Source organism: Diplotaxodon limnothrissa, linkage group LG10, assembly GCF_057381915.1.
Source record: "Diplotaxodon limnothrissa isolate DT_005_m linkage group LG10, D_limnothrissa_male_GT1.1, whole genome shotgun sequence".
NCBI classification, from domain to species: domain Eukaryota; kingdom Metazoa; phylum Chordata; class Actinopteri; order Cichliformes; family Cichlidae; genus Diplotaxodon; species Diplotaxodon limnothrissa.
Genome location: NC_140605.1, coordinates 30,369,135 through 30,386,272, shown reverse-complemented (window position 1 = coordinate 30,386,272; position 17,138 = coordinate 30,369,135). Strand labels below are relative to the sequence as shown.

The 17,138-nt window shown below is 40.0% G+C and overlaps 1 protein-coding gene across 1 annotated transcript in view; it reads left to right on the top strand.

Annotated features, from left to right (window-relative positions):
- The window catches only part of tmem132e (transmembrane protein 132E), a 425,465-nt gene extending 420,190 nt beyond the window's left edge, over positions 1 to 5,275 (top strand). The window contains exon 9 of the mRNA XM_085364711.1: positions 4,194 to 5,275. Coding sequence (XP_085220837.1) covers positions 4,194 to 5,264 — 1,071 coding nt within the window. The 3' untranslated portion in view covers positions 5,265 to 5,275. The remainder of the gene's footprint in view (positions 1 to 4,193) is intronic.
- The last annotated feature ends 11,863 nt before the right edge of the window (positions 5,276 to 17,138 follow it).

Below are 17,138 nucleotides of genomic sequence, written 5' to 3'. Positions count from 1 at the left end.
TTGGTCCCATTATATATTACAAAACTGCATATTAGCCAAGCCTGGCAAAACACTTCTGATACGTCCAAATACATTTCCCAAAATGGGTTTTATTGCTCAAGTGAAAAGCACGAAGATGTCTGTGTAAGAGGGGGAAAGTCTTTGCCACTGTTTCTTCACACGGGAGCAAGAGTCTCTGCAATTCTAAGCTAAGAATTAATTGGCAGCCCTGCTTCACCTCGGGAGAAATGTGTGTATGTGTGCGTCTGACTCGTTTTCCCGCTTTGCCCTTTCTCTGGCCTGCAAGTTGCTAAAAACGCAACGACAACCACATCAGGCATCAGTGAGAGAGAAGCGAGCATTAAATTCCAATTCTTCTTGCTTTCCGCTTCTTGGCCACCTTGAAATTTAATTATTGTAATGTATTGTCCTAAGTGCTCTCCAAGGCCGGGCCATAAAAGGCAGCCAATTCCTCTGCCGGCAAAGCTCTCAGAGGACTACTGGAGCTATTTCAAGCCATTTGATTCCGTTTCACAGGAAAACTTACTAAATGTCCTCTATTACTCCAGAAATGAATGAAACACATAAACTATGTATGGAGCGAGTTGGACAATCAAGGTCTCTTTGCATTATTCTGTTCCACATGACAAAGTTCAATCCTCTTTGAACTGAAAGGCTTCAGCGTTTAAGGGATCTTTGTAAACCACTCCTGTTGCTGTTGTTGCTGCGTAGCGAAAAAGTACACATCGCACTTCTGCAACCTTAAATTGATGCAAATGTCACGGAATAATATTTGCACTGCTTATGCATATTTTATAATCCAAGCTGTTCATGTTGCGTTTACATCCATATATATATATTTCTAGATGCCACAAAATAAAAACTTGAGAAAGTTACTTTACTATCATCCATATTGGTAGCTTTAATTCATATCGTGTTGTTCAGATGAAAGAGTTTTGCTTACTATTGCTATACCCACATGTCAGTTCTGAGAAAACACAGAAACACCGTTAAAATTCTTTCTCCACTAAAGTGATGAGTGTAGTTATTCTCCTAGCTGTTACAATCAAGGGCAAAGGAATCCATGCAAAGGAGAACTGAGGTTGAACAGAGGACATGAATTTTTGACAGTGGAGTGTTTTTTCAAATAAAACATGGCAAGCTGCTCACTTACTTTCATCTCAGAAATTCATGAAAAAAGTAATTCTAAAACAGCTGGGTGATCATCTGCAGAGGAATGGTTTATTTGAGGAGTTTCAGTCAGGGTTTAGAGTGCAGCACAGCACAGAAACGGCACCAGTGAAAGTTATGAATGATCTTCTTATGACCTCTGACTGTGGACTCATCTCTATGATCGTTTTGCTAGATCTCAGTGCAGCGTTGACCACAATATTTTACTACAGAGATTAGAACATAACTTTGGTTTTAAATGAATAATAAATAAACTGCACCGGTTTGAATTGTTTGTATCTAATAGACTTCAGTTTGTTCATGTAAATGGGAAATCTCCATGACTAACATCAAAGTTAGTCATGGAGTTCCACAGGGTTCTGTGCTGAGACCAATACTTTTTACATTATAATTGCATCGCTTAGGCAATACTATTAGAAAACGCTAATAGTACTGCATTGCATATTGCAGGTGATACCCAGCTTTATTTATTCATGAAGCCAGATGATACAAATAAGCTAGTTAAACTACAGGCATGTCTTAAAGACATAAAGACTTGGATGACCTCTAATTTCCTGCTTCTAAATTCAGACAAAACTGAGGTTATCGCAGCGGTCCCCAACCTTTTTTTGCGCCACGGACCGGTTTAATATCAGACAATATTTTCACGGACCGGCCTTTAAGGTGTCGCGGATAAATACAACAAAATAAAATGATACGACCAAGACAAAAACTGTTATTTTGTAAATATAATAATAAACACGAATTCACTGTGTAATTGTGTAATTTTATTAGCAGCATTGTCCTGAAATGAGTCAACAAAATTGAGAGTAACATCCTCCTCTCTGCCCCTTAATGCTCTCTGGTCACTATGGTAACGTGTAAGCATCTCTTTCAAAATAAGACGCACAACTACAACGCGGGAAAAGACCCAGGGAAATGGAGTTAATGATAAAAACCCTGAAAACCATAAATTTCACACTGGAGCTTCAACTCTAGTGGTCCCCCCGGGGGTTGACCAGGTCCGGGTTGGGGGCCGCTAGGTTATTGTACTTGACCATCTTATAAAGATGGTGTCTAGCCCAATACTTTGTCTTGATAGCATTATCGTGTCATCCAGTAGCTATGTGAAGAGTCATTTTTTACCATAATATGTCCTTCAGAAAGGAAATGATACAAATATGTAGGACTTTCATTTACACAATATCTCTTTGGATTAGCAACATCCTGTCTCAAATTTTGTCTCAAAATCCTGTCTTGAATAATCAGGCCCCATCTTACCTTAAAGACTCCACAGTATCACCCCAATAGTGTACTTTGCTGTCAGACTGCTTTTGCTTTTGGTTCTTAGAGTTTCCTAAAGTAGAATAGGAGGCATATATTACACAAATATTAGTTTACACAGTTTATGTTTATGTCTGAGCCACTTAGGACTGCATGATGAATTTTTAAAGGTGAATAATGTTAATGAAAATGTCGACAGGTAGAATGACACCCGAATAGCACATTAAAGGACCCTAAACCAATCTGTTAGAGGCTTGGACCAAACATAGGGTTGATATTTCCCTACTTGATTCCCTCCATTCTTTCGAACCAAAAACACCACTGCTGTTTGCGCCTCATCTGTCTGTGCTGCCAAACGAACCTGCGTTATAGCCTTCAGGACAACACAGTCATTTCTCTGCCACCCCTTCCTCCTCTGTGCTCGCAAGTGGTTCGCTTGTGTGCACATCAGAGGCAGGCCGTTTTGTGTGCATGTCGAGGCTTGTACTGAGCAAGGGGCACTGCGGATGCTCACTAGGAATTAGGAATTAGAGCAAGTCCAGGACTTCAAAGGCTCAGTTGGGAACAGGCATTCAAATCACGATCAATGCCGTGAAATAACAGGAACCGAACTGTTTAAATATTCTTTGGTGAGGAATAAACATCTACAGAATGGGTTATTGTTTTATCAAAATTATACCTTTGCTTCAGTCGTCTCTCATCTTGATAAGCGTTGTTATTAACCCATAAATAAAGGGTCATCCTGCTATTACTCATAATAGTATTTAACAAATGCAAGTACTTCACACAAAATAAATGGATTTTCTGTATTTGGTAAAACTAACACATAGCATCATCATTATCTTACATTTATTTCTGCTTGAGATTTACAAAAATCTTTTTGCTTTGTTTTTTCAGTGGATCTATTACGTTCATTCCCAACGTTTTGTTTTGTTTTGTGTCGGACTCTAATTTTCAAAATAAACCTTGTTTATTTCACACTGGGTGTTGGTGCAGCTCCCCAATCCGTCCACTGCCTGTAACAAGCTGTTATATAGAGAAGCTTGTTTCCACTGCTAAATATATAAATAAGTACATTTATATTTTGAGGGACATTTTGAGATAATAAAAGTTTGACTTGTCTCTGCTGGGCAGAAATGTGCTTCCACAGTTTTAGCTCGTCTCCCATTAAGGATGCTGTCTTCTGATTGGCTGAGTGGGGTACTGTGCTGACAGTTGATGACTAATATGACCATATTAGGGATAACTGTTCTTTACTGCATCGTACAGATGCAGGAGTTGAAAATTTGTGTTTAGAGCAGTCTGAAATCTGTCGAATGGCTACAAGTGGGGACATAAACTGACCTCAACATTTGAACTTGGGGTGTATTTAATATAAGCATCCATCATTGCTTAGTGTGTATAGATATTACCCAAAAGAAGGAAAAACACAGTACGTGTAAGAATAACCATAGCTGTTTCTTAATATGTAAAGTAAGTGCAGCTTGTTTATTGATTTTGGTGCAGTTTTTTATGTTCTTCACTTACTTTCTCCTGACATATTCATCGCGTTGAAATAATTAGAATAACTTTTCTTTGTTTTTCTCATGAACCACAAGTCAAATTACATTCTCAATGGAAAAAAAAATCTTGATTTCAGATTTTTTTTTTTTTGTGATCAGGGCATTTGATGCATTTTCAGAAGTGACATTTTGATACTGAAACAAGAAAAAGTTAATTTCTAGAAATTTAAAATGCATTTCTCTGTTTTTCTCTGACAGGAGGCCAGCTTGTCTGTCTGGATGCTTTTTAGTGACAACACAGCCGCCACTCTGACTTACTTTGATCCCAAAGACTACAACCTCAATGCCTCCACATTGGATGACAAAGTTGTGTCAGTAACCCAGGAGCCTCAGCAACGCTGGCCTGTGGTGGTGGCAGAAGGAGAAGGATCTGGCGAGATGGTGCGTGTGGAGATGACCATCTGTGAGGCCTGCCAGAAGACCAAACGCAAAAGCGTCATCGCATCTGCTGCAGTTTATGTCAAGGTCCGCTTTGGCCCCGAGGAGGACTCTGAGGAAGAGGCGACCACGGAGGGGGAGATTGAGCTGGCACCCGTCACCAGGCGTCCAATCGTCGATCCGAACATTAGTGGACGAATTTATGAGACATCTAACGAGCAGCCTGCCAGTGTTCCCATTGATTACACCAATTTACCTACTATGAGTATCCAAGAGGAACCGACTGAGGGTGAAGAAGAGGAGGAGGAAGACTTTGTGCATTCGCCTCGCAACATGACTGACCTTGAGATTGGCATGTACGCTTTACTGGGAGTCTTCTGCCTGGCCATTTTAGTCTTTCTCATCAACTGCATTGTCTTTGTGCTTAAATACCGCCATAAGCGGATCCCACCTGAGGGTCAGGCCAACATGGATCACTCCCACCACTGGGTGTTCCTGGGAAACGGCCAGCCGCTGAGGGCCCAGTGTGATCTGTCACCACAGCAAGTGGAAAGTCCCACTAACCCTCTGGAGGGCGTACAGACTTGTTGCCACGGGGACCACCACAGCAGTGGCAGTTCCCAGACTAGCGTTCAAAGCCAGGTACACGGAAGGGGCGACGGCAGCTCTGGGGGCTCTACAAAGGAGAACGGCGAGGATGCCAGTTCACCCACCTCTAAGCGCAAGCGAGTCAAGTTCACCACTTTTACCACCCTTCCCACAGAGGAGCTGCCCTATAACTCCATCCCGATAGCAGATGAAGAGGACATTCAGTGGGTTTGCCAGGATATGGGCTTTCAAGACCCAGAGGAACTGCACGATTACATGCGCAGAATAAAAGAAATAGCCTGAGATACGAGGTGCAGCGTCGAGCCCCACTCTCGGCTTTCTAAGAAGAACGTTCCTTTCTATTTTTCTCTTTTACACCTAAGTGAAAGATAATTTTTTCACAGACTAAAAGGTCAACTGTTGTTTTGGTTAGTTTCTTTTAGTTTGCACAGTGCTGTAATCTCATACACGCTCACACAGAGGAGGACGCGAGGAAGCCAAAGACCTGACCAGAGGATCTCGATTGCTAGAGAAATCTGTAAATCTTGGCTTTTGCAAACCTGTTTCACTGGGAAGCCGAGCCATGGGCGACGAGAGAGCTGCTGCGGCTCTCTTATTTTCAGGATCTGATTTCAATGAAAGCCTGATACGGACAGGTGTATGGTACCGGTCGTGGCTCGGTGGGACTCTGCAGTACTGTACCTATTCCAAACAAAGAGGCCTTTGATGAGTAAATAACTGTCAAAGACTCTCATGAAAGCTATGTTTTAAAAAAAATCATATTTTTTCTTTTGTTTTTTTGTTTTTCGCCAAAGTAGGAAAAGCGTTCTTTTAACGGTAAAACGTTCTTCATAGTTGTTGTTGGTGCGGCACACTCATGTTCATTCCTTACATTTTTCTACATTTCATAGGTAGTCAAAAGCAGTGCCCTACTACTACTAGTCCTCATGGTCCTGAACAAATCTTAATGCCTTATAATAAAAAAAATGGTCACAGTTCACTCGTATATCAGCGCGGACACCCTGTTTTCTCACGACGGCTAGAGCCAGTGTAGTAAGAGCTACTATGTAAAATACTACGACTGCTCTCCAGCATGAGGAATAAATACAAAGAGCTTGTGCATTGCGAGGATCTCTAACAGTCTTTGCATGGAAGGGGATCGTGAGGCACAATCAGCAACTTTTTTTCCAAATTTGTAAATGTTTATATTGTAATTATATAATCATTCATACACATAACTAAACTGAATATGTTATCATGCATTACACGCATGCCATGCCATTCCAGGCCAGGCCAGGCCAGGCTTACATACATGCAGACATTCCTCTCTAGTATATGTATATATTGCATCGAGCTGGAGCCAGTTCCAGCTCGAACATTCGACAAGCTGCTTACTCCAAGGTATACGAGTGGAAGCTGGTTGAAGTCTTGAATATTTTATAGTCTTGTGGTGGGCTGAAGGTTCCCCTCGGTAATGTTACAACAGAACTGTAGATTTTTATTAAATGGTATCACATCTGACTGTTGAACGAGGGGACTTGCTATGCATCAGACTTGTAATAGATTCCAATCTTTTGATGATTTACTTCCCTTCCCCAAGTTTGGCTGGCCCTCCAGCCTTTTGGAAAAATAATAAAAAGAATAACTTCTAATGGAAACATTCTCACTGAGCACAAGATCCTCTAAACTCTGCAGGAAACGCCATCCATCCTTAAAGAAGGTTACGGAATAAATCATTGATTCTCTTCCATCATTTAAGTCATGACCATCTCATGCTGTCACACTGTTTTCAGACACACCTTTATGTGGGCCCTGTTTCGATTCTCTATTCCGGTGAACTTGTGTGTAGAGGTCACAAATTTACTTCAAATATGAACGGTGCCAGAGCGTAGTAGCTTTTGCGGGGAAAATGCTAAATGTGCTTCTGTTACTCCAGCTGTGAGGATGATATGGGTGCGGGTGTGAGATCATGTAAATGTACCTCAGGCTTTACTGACAAATCAAAGCGGTTGAAATCAACACAGCCTAAGTGTTGTTGTGCAGAAGTGTTAATTGCTGTCTTTTAAATGTTTACTGACGTGGCTTTCAGGTAAGCTCAAGCAGAAAAAATGAAAGCTCTGGAGAGTTAAGCGTAAAATATCTGAAGACTGAAAACGTCGCCAGGCAGAAAGATGCATAGTAACCAGGAGCAGGGCTGATAGTATTTTTAATTACACTTGCCCTGTTAGCTTGTCTGCTTTATAGTACTTAGAGAGAATAACTAGAGACGACTTTAAAGGTTGATGTTATTCCAGCTCTGATCTCACATAAAATAAGTTCTTTTCAGGACTAATGAGACAAGCAGATTTGAAAAATGGCTTTCCATGTAACTCTGCTTAACTTCTGTAGTGTGCATCTAAGGGCTTGGAGTTTTCTTTTGTGTTAACTGTCTAATTTGGATCCTGCAAATAAGCAAACAAATGTGACATGCTTCTTTTTGTGACTCTATTTGTCACTCAAAATGTATTTTGTTGCCATTTTACCGCCTTTAAGACCCTGGAAAGGGTCTGGGTAAAGACCCAATCCAGAATTCCTCTCACTGTGGCAGCTGTTATGCAATACCAGCTTCTTCAGATGAAAATATAGAATTAAAGACATACTTTATCTGTACTTTAAAAATTTCACTGATTGACAATCTGAAGACACGGTCACTCGTAGCAAATACAAAAGCTGTTACTTTATTTCCCATTGGAAAACCACATGTTTCAACACTCAATGTGACTACCTACCAGCAGCTGGATTAATCCTTTCAAGGGGCCAGTTCACCGCAAAATAAATACAAAGACATATTTTAAAATATATGGTATGTGGTATTTCCAGGTATAGAGGTATCAGCAGGAGCATTGTTCTCCTTCTCTTGAATATAATGAAACCAGATGGCTCTTGTCTTGAGACGCTCAAGGTTGTTAAAACCTCAACAGCAATGTCTGTTTCAGAAATCCTGAACCAGTTCCTTGAAAAAACCTCTACAAACCTCGCTTGGAGCGATTTCTTCTTTAAACTGTTTTCTTTCTACTGTCTGCAAACACTAAAAACGAAGCGTGCAGCTTGTTAACATTGCAGCTCAGCTGTAAATGAAGGCTTGACGCTATTTATGTTGTTTACATGATGTCACTCTGTCACTAGGGTGTGCATCGTGTCATGGGTAGATTGATGCTTTCTCCTGCACTGTGTTATGGTTGGAGGGTGTAGTTGGGTGAAGAGAAAATAGTTCCTGCTGTACATGTAAGTGCTCACCACAAGGTTTGTGGATCGCTTTGTGTAATCAGGTCATGATCTATGTGATGAGAGCTTTTTTTTTTTTCTATAAAACTGGGAAAATCCCAAAAAAATGACATGATTAAATATCACTACAACCCAGAGGTTTAGTGTAGGGTGAACTGTCCCTTTAATTCTTGTCTGAAAGTGGGCGTGAGATTATTTCTCATCACTAAACTGTACTTTTCCATATATTACTTGTATATAGACCCACAGCTGATCTACATAAATCCTGGATTGGGACTTTAAGGGTTTGATTTGCTGCATGCCCTCTCTGTGTTCCATGTGGTTGAAAAGAATAATGACCAATTCTGGTTTTAATAATTTTTAAATCTGTGTTATCGGCTACAAACGAGACGACGGTCCAAGCCCGACCTCCTTCAGCTACGACATCAACATGTTTTCCTGTGAACTAGAGAGAAAAATCAGTTTGAGTTTTGACTTCAAATGACGGTCTCTCAGGATGAATGTAGAATTCCTAACTAAGCCTGGTTCTTTTGTGATTAGTGTTAACCTGGTTAGTCTGATCTGGTGACTTTACAGATTAAGTGTCTAATAGCAGCTTCGGTTTTCACACGTTTCTTCCCCTCCTCGCTGACGTACTCACACAGTATTTAATACGTTATTTTTATTATGATTTTTACATCCTCCAGTCCCTTCCTGCTTTGGCAAAGTGTAGATATTGCTCATTTTGTATCTTCTTCAAGCTGCTAATAGAAACTTAGACTGCTTATAACATGTAAATGAAGATTTTGAATTGTATCCCCACCCTCACCCCCGCCCATGGTGAAATGTGCACAACGTGCACGGCTCGGTTGGCTGTGCCAAGTAACCACCACACTGACTATAATATTGTAATGTACAGAGCACTGTTAAATTTCCTGTATTCTCTTGAAAGCAAACCCTTGTATTTTCCCGTTATATGTAAAGTACTAAAGAAAATGCAATACACAAATGGCAGTGTCGTCTTTACTTTGCTTTCCATTGTTAACACGAGTGGGAATTTTTTCATCATCTTACATGCTTTTGGCACGATGTGTGCTCCGTGTCAGCGTGAGTTATGTCAAGAATTCAGCCTCAGTAGCTTCATATATGAAGGGACGCTCTGACCTTGAAGGATTTTGGCTCATTGGGTGCCTAATATCTCACAGGGGGACCTGATTTATACAGCATGTGAAAGTAATGGTGTTACGCACTTTTTTGGAAGTTATTATTTGTTTATGCCGATTTAAAATTCAAACCTCTTTTTATCTTACGGGTAACAGATCCATTCAAGGGCAAGGATGTGGAGACAAAAGACTAGGTTAATTTAAAGCGACTGCTCTTTTCTTTGCGGTTTTTGTATTTTAATGATGCATCGTCTCCTAGTGCGCGTCTGCCCGTGTGTCCCTGATAGAGAGTCCAGCTTATACTTGAAGGTTCTATATCAGTGCTTTTCACCCTGCCCTCAGCTGTGTGCATCTCCCGCAGCAGCAAGAAGCTTCTGCAGAGGTGGGTATAGAAACCTACTGTAGTGTGTTTCGTCTCATCCAGCGGCTCCCATCCATTAAAATCCATACTTGGAGGTGTTTACTCAAAGTCTGGAGTGTTTACTCCTTTAGTTCACTTCACTTGGGCAGCTGAGATCAAAGCCCTTTGAACTCAGGTGAGACGCAGGTCGTTAGAGAGCAGTAAGTGGGGTTTTGGACCTTGGGATATGGATGCTGACTTCGGATCGTTGGAAGCAAACGAATGCACGATACAGCGGAATACGCTCCACACTAAATGGATCTTTATATATCTGAGTCATACCAAATATTTTCAGCTGCTACTGCTGATCAAATATGAGTCAGTTGTGTCTGGTTCTGGGTTTTCTTTTAGGTGTAGGTGTGAAAAATGTATAAAAATCTATATAGAGAGAAAAGTGTGTATCAAAGTATGCCGATTCAAATGGTTGATTAGCTGGAGTTTATGAGCTCTTATGCATCCAAAGCTTAAATTGTCCTCATATGCGTTTCATTTTAGGATCAGCTTTAACATCTCTGAAGGACTTTTATTACAAATAAACTGTGTTTACATTGATCTGATTCACACAGCACAAACATTTGTCACATCAAGTGATGCCACAATAATAAAACGACGGGTCGTGTTTATCGTCATCCCATTTGCACCTTCTCCAGATTCTCATAACAGATTCAAAGGAACCTCTTACAAAGCATAAATACATTTTTAAGGAGAAAACGCAGCCCACTCTCGGAGGTGCTGCCACACTGAATCCATTTGCGTCTATGAGACTGAGTGCCCGAGGCGTCTGGGCTCTGGTGAGCAGTGGCCTCTCTGCAGCTGTCAGCAGCTTCTATAATCGTCCACCATACAGTGCGGGGCAATATGTGTTAACTTGCTGTATCTCACCTTTTGGTGATTGAAATCTATTATGTGTTTATAATAAAAATAGCATGAAGTACTATTAATACACATCTGACGCACCCCAGACATGGAAAATGTGACAAAGCAAGAAAATTAATCTGCTTTTCACTTAAATAACAGAAAGCTTTACCCGAGAGTCCTGTGGAAAAATGAGCATACCCACGATTCAGTACCTTCTAGAACCACACTTAGCAATAACATCAAGTAATTGTTTACTGTATGACTTTATCAGTCTCTAATGTTGTTGTGGACGAACTTTGGCCCACTTTGCTTTATAATGTTACTGCAGCTCATGCATTTATATATAACCTTCCACAGGTTTTCAATCAGGTTGAGGTCTGGAGTCCCATGGCTGAGGAACAAGCCCAAATCGTCGCCACACCACCACCATGCTTCACAGTTGGCATAATACAAGTGCATTATTCTTGCAGTTTTTCAAATCTTTAGCCATGCTGCCATGTTCTTTTTAGAAAGAAGAGGCTTTCTTCATACAAGCCACACTTATTCAGGCTTTTTCTAACAGACCGTCGTGAACTTTAACATTTAACATGCTAACTGAGGGCTTAGGTGTAGCTCTACATGGTCTGACCGTGGGGTGAATTTGTTAGAACATCCGCTGCTGAAAAGATTATGGCACCTTGTTAACACACACCTGAATGCTTCAGAGCAGCAACCTGCCAACATTTTTATTTTATAGAGGTGCTCATGCTTACTCATGATCACCTGATCAGGTGCATTTGATCAGTGGCTCTATTTACGCTCTTAATTCCCAGGGAAGCAGGAAGGGTGTGCTTTTTTGCAGGCTTGCATAGAGTCCTGTGGAAACTGTCTTGTTCACATGACTGTATATAGCAATGATGCTCAAATAAATCATTGCCAAAGTTTCAAATCATCAGTGTAAATAATCCCTGTGAGGCCTTCCGGCTGCTCAGTTTTGGATTTGTATAATTTCACCGAGAGCCAGTTTCCCCAACATGGTCATGTTGGGCACACAGCTCTGGCTGTGAGCACACAAGCTCCACCGATTGGTTGCTCAAATCTTTTGCCTGCACTCAGAAGAAAGCTGGGTGAGAGGGAGAAGGTTAAATCAGACCGAGGATGAAATAAGGGGCTGCAGGAAGGCTCAAGATGAAATAAATAAGAATTATTTTGAAGCATGACTCATGAAAAGCTACTTTAGTCCAAGAATACAAATACGGAGCTGGAAATGAACAGAGCACGTCCACTTTAAATAGCATCATATTGTTGATGATGAACTAACTCCTCAGCCTTTTTTAACAAACTGCAACAGTTTTGTAATATTCTTCTTTTTCACTGCCAGCAAATTGTTTTATACAACACATGAAGTGATCGTAAGAATTACTTCCTATTTTTCACCATGATGGTGATGGTGATGGATTGTTGCAGCATTAAACGTCAGTAAATCATGTTCTTGGGGTTAAATAACACATCCCCTCTATTTATTTATTTATTACTGAGTCAGTCACACATAAGTACTTAATGCCAGGTAAGTACACTATTTGCTGTTTTTGAGTAAAATTGGACAAAAAACTGTCATCGTTACCTCTAGGAAAAATAAAGCTACATATTTTGTGACTGAGAGCTGTAGGTAAGCAGGAAATGATATTATTCATGTGTGTTTTTACTATTTTTTTCAGAATTTACAGTCAGTCAGGAGAAATATGGCAGCACAGTCTCTCAAAATATCTTTGCACATACATGTGTTTTCAGATTTCAGCTTTAAGTAATGAGTTTAATGACGTGCACTTCAGACTAATAAACAATCTCCATAGTGAGGATGTCTACAGTTTCACTTCCTGCATTAACAGTCTGGATGCAGCTTTCAAATGGTCCGGCCATACTTACAGGCTATGGTATGATATAATGCTAATATATGGAAAAATGTACAGCGCACATTTATGCCATTTTGTCATCCGATTCTCTGCTGGAAATCTAATTTAGCAAAATTACGCACTTGATGCACAGACAAAGAGTACAAGTGCACCTCTGGCAATAACAGGACTTCTTTGTCTAACTTATTATTTTTCTGATGTGGCACGACTGGCGTTTCAGCAGTCGAGTAAATTTAGCTCAGTGGTAATTTGGTTCAGCGTGGAGTGCAGAGTTGACTCAAAGTGAAATCAATCTGCAGCCCCGCTGTGACTATACCAGCCATTTATGCCTTATCTAACCTGTAATAAAGGTTCAGTTCTGCACTGGGGGTGCCAGAGTACCAGAATTCACACCAGACCTCTAAGGAGGAATCCCACTGCCGAAGAAAAATGTATGATATCCGCAGTGCACTAATGCAGCACTTAAATACTTTGACTTTGGTTTAATTACAGCTATTTTCTTTATATTTTACAGATAGATTGATGGGAGGAAAAGGGGGGGAAATGTGAATTTCTGTAGCTGGTGTTGCAGCTATATTTGTGGCCCAGTTTTTGTGTTTTGTAATGGCTTTGTTATTTTCTTGCTGTGGATAACAGACCAGTCATAGACACTATGATCTCATGTCAAGATATTTCCAGAGTGGCTAGAATGAAACCTGACAGCAGAAATATCTTTAACTATATAAACCATGAACGGCAAATGTCAGATTTTGGTGTCAGTCCTTCCGAATCAAAGACACGGGCTTCTTTCTAGACAATTTTCAAAGAGGTTCAGCAACCATACAGGGAGAAATCCATCACAGGAGAGGCGGAGATAATAACTTCACACTGACAGCTGCCTCTATAGACTAGAAATACAATGCTGAGACAAGACATGTTGCATTTTACATAATAGGCGAGCGCCACAACTCATTATGTAACTGGTGAGACTATTGATGTGGCTTTGCTGTTCCTCGTCTCCTCTGGAGAGATGACAGTAAAACATCACAACCTGAAATGGACCCGAGAGAACATTTTTATTCCCTTCAATTATAACTCCTTTTGTGCAATATACAATGCAAGTTAATGGAAGTTGTGTGTCTGGTGCTTTTTAATGTTTCCGCTACTCTCAACTAGCTCCTTTTGGAAAAAAAACAACCGTTTTCTTATTAGTAGATCATGTTTGGTAGCCAGTTCTCATGAAGTGGTATAAGACAGATCAAAGTGCTGCAAGATTTGTGGACTGACCAGTTCAAAGCACATTGGTGTAATTATCCCACAACAGTAAAAGACAAATATGAAAATGCAGAAGAACTAACGGATACGTGATTTCCTGTTTTCTTTCCTGACATTTCCCAAATGTCTGCACCGTCAAAATGATAAAATATTTTAGTTTATATTGATAAACAGTGATCATACCATTAGTGATAAAAAGTTCACGAGGATTAATTTGCATCTGTAGAGCACTGTGCAAATGTCTCGAGCGACACCTTGTTTGTGTTTTGCTATTTTGCTGTACGATTTTACGAAGCTACGTTTATTCTAACACACTGTGAACTATGTTAAGAAAGCTTTCTTGTAATTTCTTTAAGTAGTCTTCTTGAAGGACATTCAAAGCTTATCTGTGGATCTTTGCTGCCTTTTGTTCCATTCTCTGTCAAGATTATCCCAAACTACTTCGATGTTGTTGAGGTCCAGGCTCTGGGGAGGCTACTCCATGACTGATGGGGTTCCATTGTGTGTTTTTCTATCCGAGTATGCTTTGACTGCTCTGGCAGTGTGTTTTGAATCATCGTTCTTGTCACAGAACAGGTGTGGGTGTGTTGGGCCCAAATGCAGGACTCGTGAGACAGGATATAAACTCAAAAGAGCAGCTTTAATCTGGAATTCTCTTTCAAAGTAACACAATACAAAACCAGGCAGAGCTGGAGCCAGAAAAGCAAAAACTTAGAGACAAAGGGAAACCACACAACAAGGGAGCATATAGAGGGAGCATATAGCACGAGGGAGGACATGACAAAAAACTGGGGAAAACTGAGGGCTAAAGTACACAAATGAGGCAGTAAGGAAGCAGGGAAACAACCGGTGAAATCAAGACAGGTGAACAGAATCTAACTAATGATACAAATGGATACACAACTATACACAACGCACATGAGAAAAGAGACTAACACACATTTTTGTTATTACCATTTTTATTATTACAAGACATGATTTAGAGTATAGACCTGTCTAGTGGATGGTTGTGGCTATTGATGAAGTAGCCACATCCATTAAATACATGTATGTGTTACATACATGTATTTAATGGTTGCAGCTTGCTAGCCAAGCATTCTAAAGTATAGTGATAACCAGTGTTGATCAAGTTAATTAGTAACTGATTACTTCTCCAAAAAAGTAATCCTATTACTTAAAAAAAAAAAGCAATAGACCTTTCAGTCCAATTCTATTTTTTCTGCATAATCCATCATATAAAATTGAATCTAATGAAAAAGTCTCTCTTTAAAACTTGTTTTATTAGTTTTTAATCTTTTAACTTTATGCACATTGCATCAAGCAAAAATTAATTATCATGCAACTGTCTTTGACTTAAAGAAGTTTGTTTCACATTTAAACCGATTGTCTGCATATTCGAGCATATAAAATAAAATAATTAGAGTGTGTTTACACTCACTCTTTCAAATAGATGCAAGTAAAACAGCAGAAAATAAATAAAATCAAAAAATTCAGCAGCACTAAGTCCTGTTGCTCTTAAATCTATCTTCACCTGTTTAGCAGGAGTGGAGCAGGTGGAGGTTTGCCCGGTGCAGCAGCGGTCATGTCAGTGGGAGGATCCGGGGTTTCTCTGTGAATTTCACATTCCCGTGGCAGTGTGCTAAATTGCTTGCTCAGAAGTTTAGGGGTTTTTTTGCTGTTACAGTAACGCGTTACTCCCCATCTCTGGTGACAACTCAGCCTTTTATGCTCTCATCCAAACGTAGTCACTTCTGGCTCCAATAAACCAATGTGACATGTTGAGGTTTCAAAAAATGTGGATTTTAGAGAACTATAACTGCGGCCACCATTCTGGAAGCACTAATGATTTCCACGTCCTTCCCATATTTGTCATATTTACTGAAGACCTTGAAATTGATCAAATCAAACTCTGCACTCTTCCATCCATCCCTGTGTACTTAAAACCACAATTAGATATTTCGTGCAGCTTTGACACAGACATATTGCACTTTAGGTAACAGACATAATTCACAGCTTTAAGTACTGTGAAATCATTAGCTGCTGTGAAGCAAGTGTGTCCTCCCACTACTTAACTTGCAGAACTCCAGCATGCATTACCTTTTTTTTTCTTAATCTGAGGGATTGGCTCTGCAGACCGAGCGCACCTTCCAGCTTCCTGGTCTTTTTGTTTTTTTTAATTCCTCTGTCTGGGTGTTTGTTTGTTTCTTTGTCTTTTGGGGATTGTTTTGTTTCATAAGGGGGGGGGAGTCGTTTTTGCTACCAAGGTCAACAAAACCACTTTTCATCACGCTGGGGAAGACGGCTTTTAAAACTTTTATTGAGGCTCAAGGTATGCCTTTGTAAGCATGTCATGTCTTCAGCCTTGGTTATTAAAAGCTTAGTAAATTGAGGGGATTGCAAGCTCACCTATGGGAAGAGTTTCAAGGCTTTCTTGTGTGTGGAATCATATATGCTCTTAAAGATTTAAAAATCATAAAGACAAACACTACAGCTGTTATAGATCTGGTTTTCATTCAAGCGACTTTATTACTTTTACTGAAATTGCAAAGCAGGCTTGGAGACCTCAACTATACGGCACACAAAACAAGCATTTATATTCTATTTATTTTAATGAAATACCAAATTAAATATTTAATTATTCTTTCACAAACACAAATTGTCATTTTTTTTGTTTTTTTTGTCTGGAATCATAACTTAGATGACAAGGTTCAGTTATTATTTGCTGGAGCTTGCATGCACAACAATAACAGTGTTGACAGCTCATACCATCACATCCTGACATACATCCTGAGTCACTCAGTTTCAGGGCATTTCTCAGTAGTAAGATCTCACTGATACCTGATATAATCTGCACTTGTATATTTAGACTGTTGCTCACTGCTATGTTAGCAGACACTCTGAGCAAATGCCACCCCAAAACACCTTCTAGGCATCATCCCTGCGGTGACCTAACCTCAGGGATGATGCTCTTTTCCAGCTGCAAAAGGGCTAACACATTCTGCTGGAAAATGAGAATCATATTTAGACATTTATATATGTGACATTTAATAACGGTAGGGGAAATAATTATTTGAGCTCCTGCTGAATTTATAAGCTGACTTCCAAAGAAATGAACAATCTCTAATTTTTATGGAAGTTTTATTTTAATGGCGAGAGACAGAATCAATCAAAAACCCAGAAAAAACACATTACATTAAAGTTATAAATTGATTTGGATATCATTGACTGAAATAAGTAATTCTGGTTCCCACAGATGGCCGTGTGCCCATGCTGCAGTCAATCACTAAAATCAATAAATTACACATATTCCCTGTCCACAGAATCAATGTCACCATTCTAACCTCTCCACCACCACGGAAAAGACCGA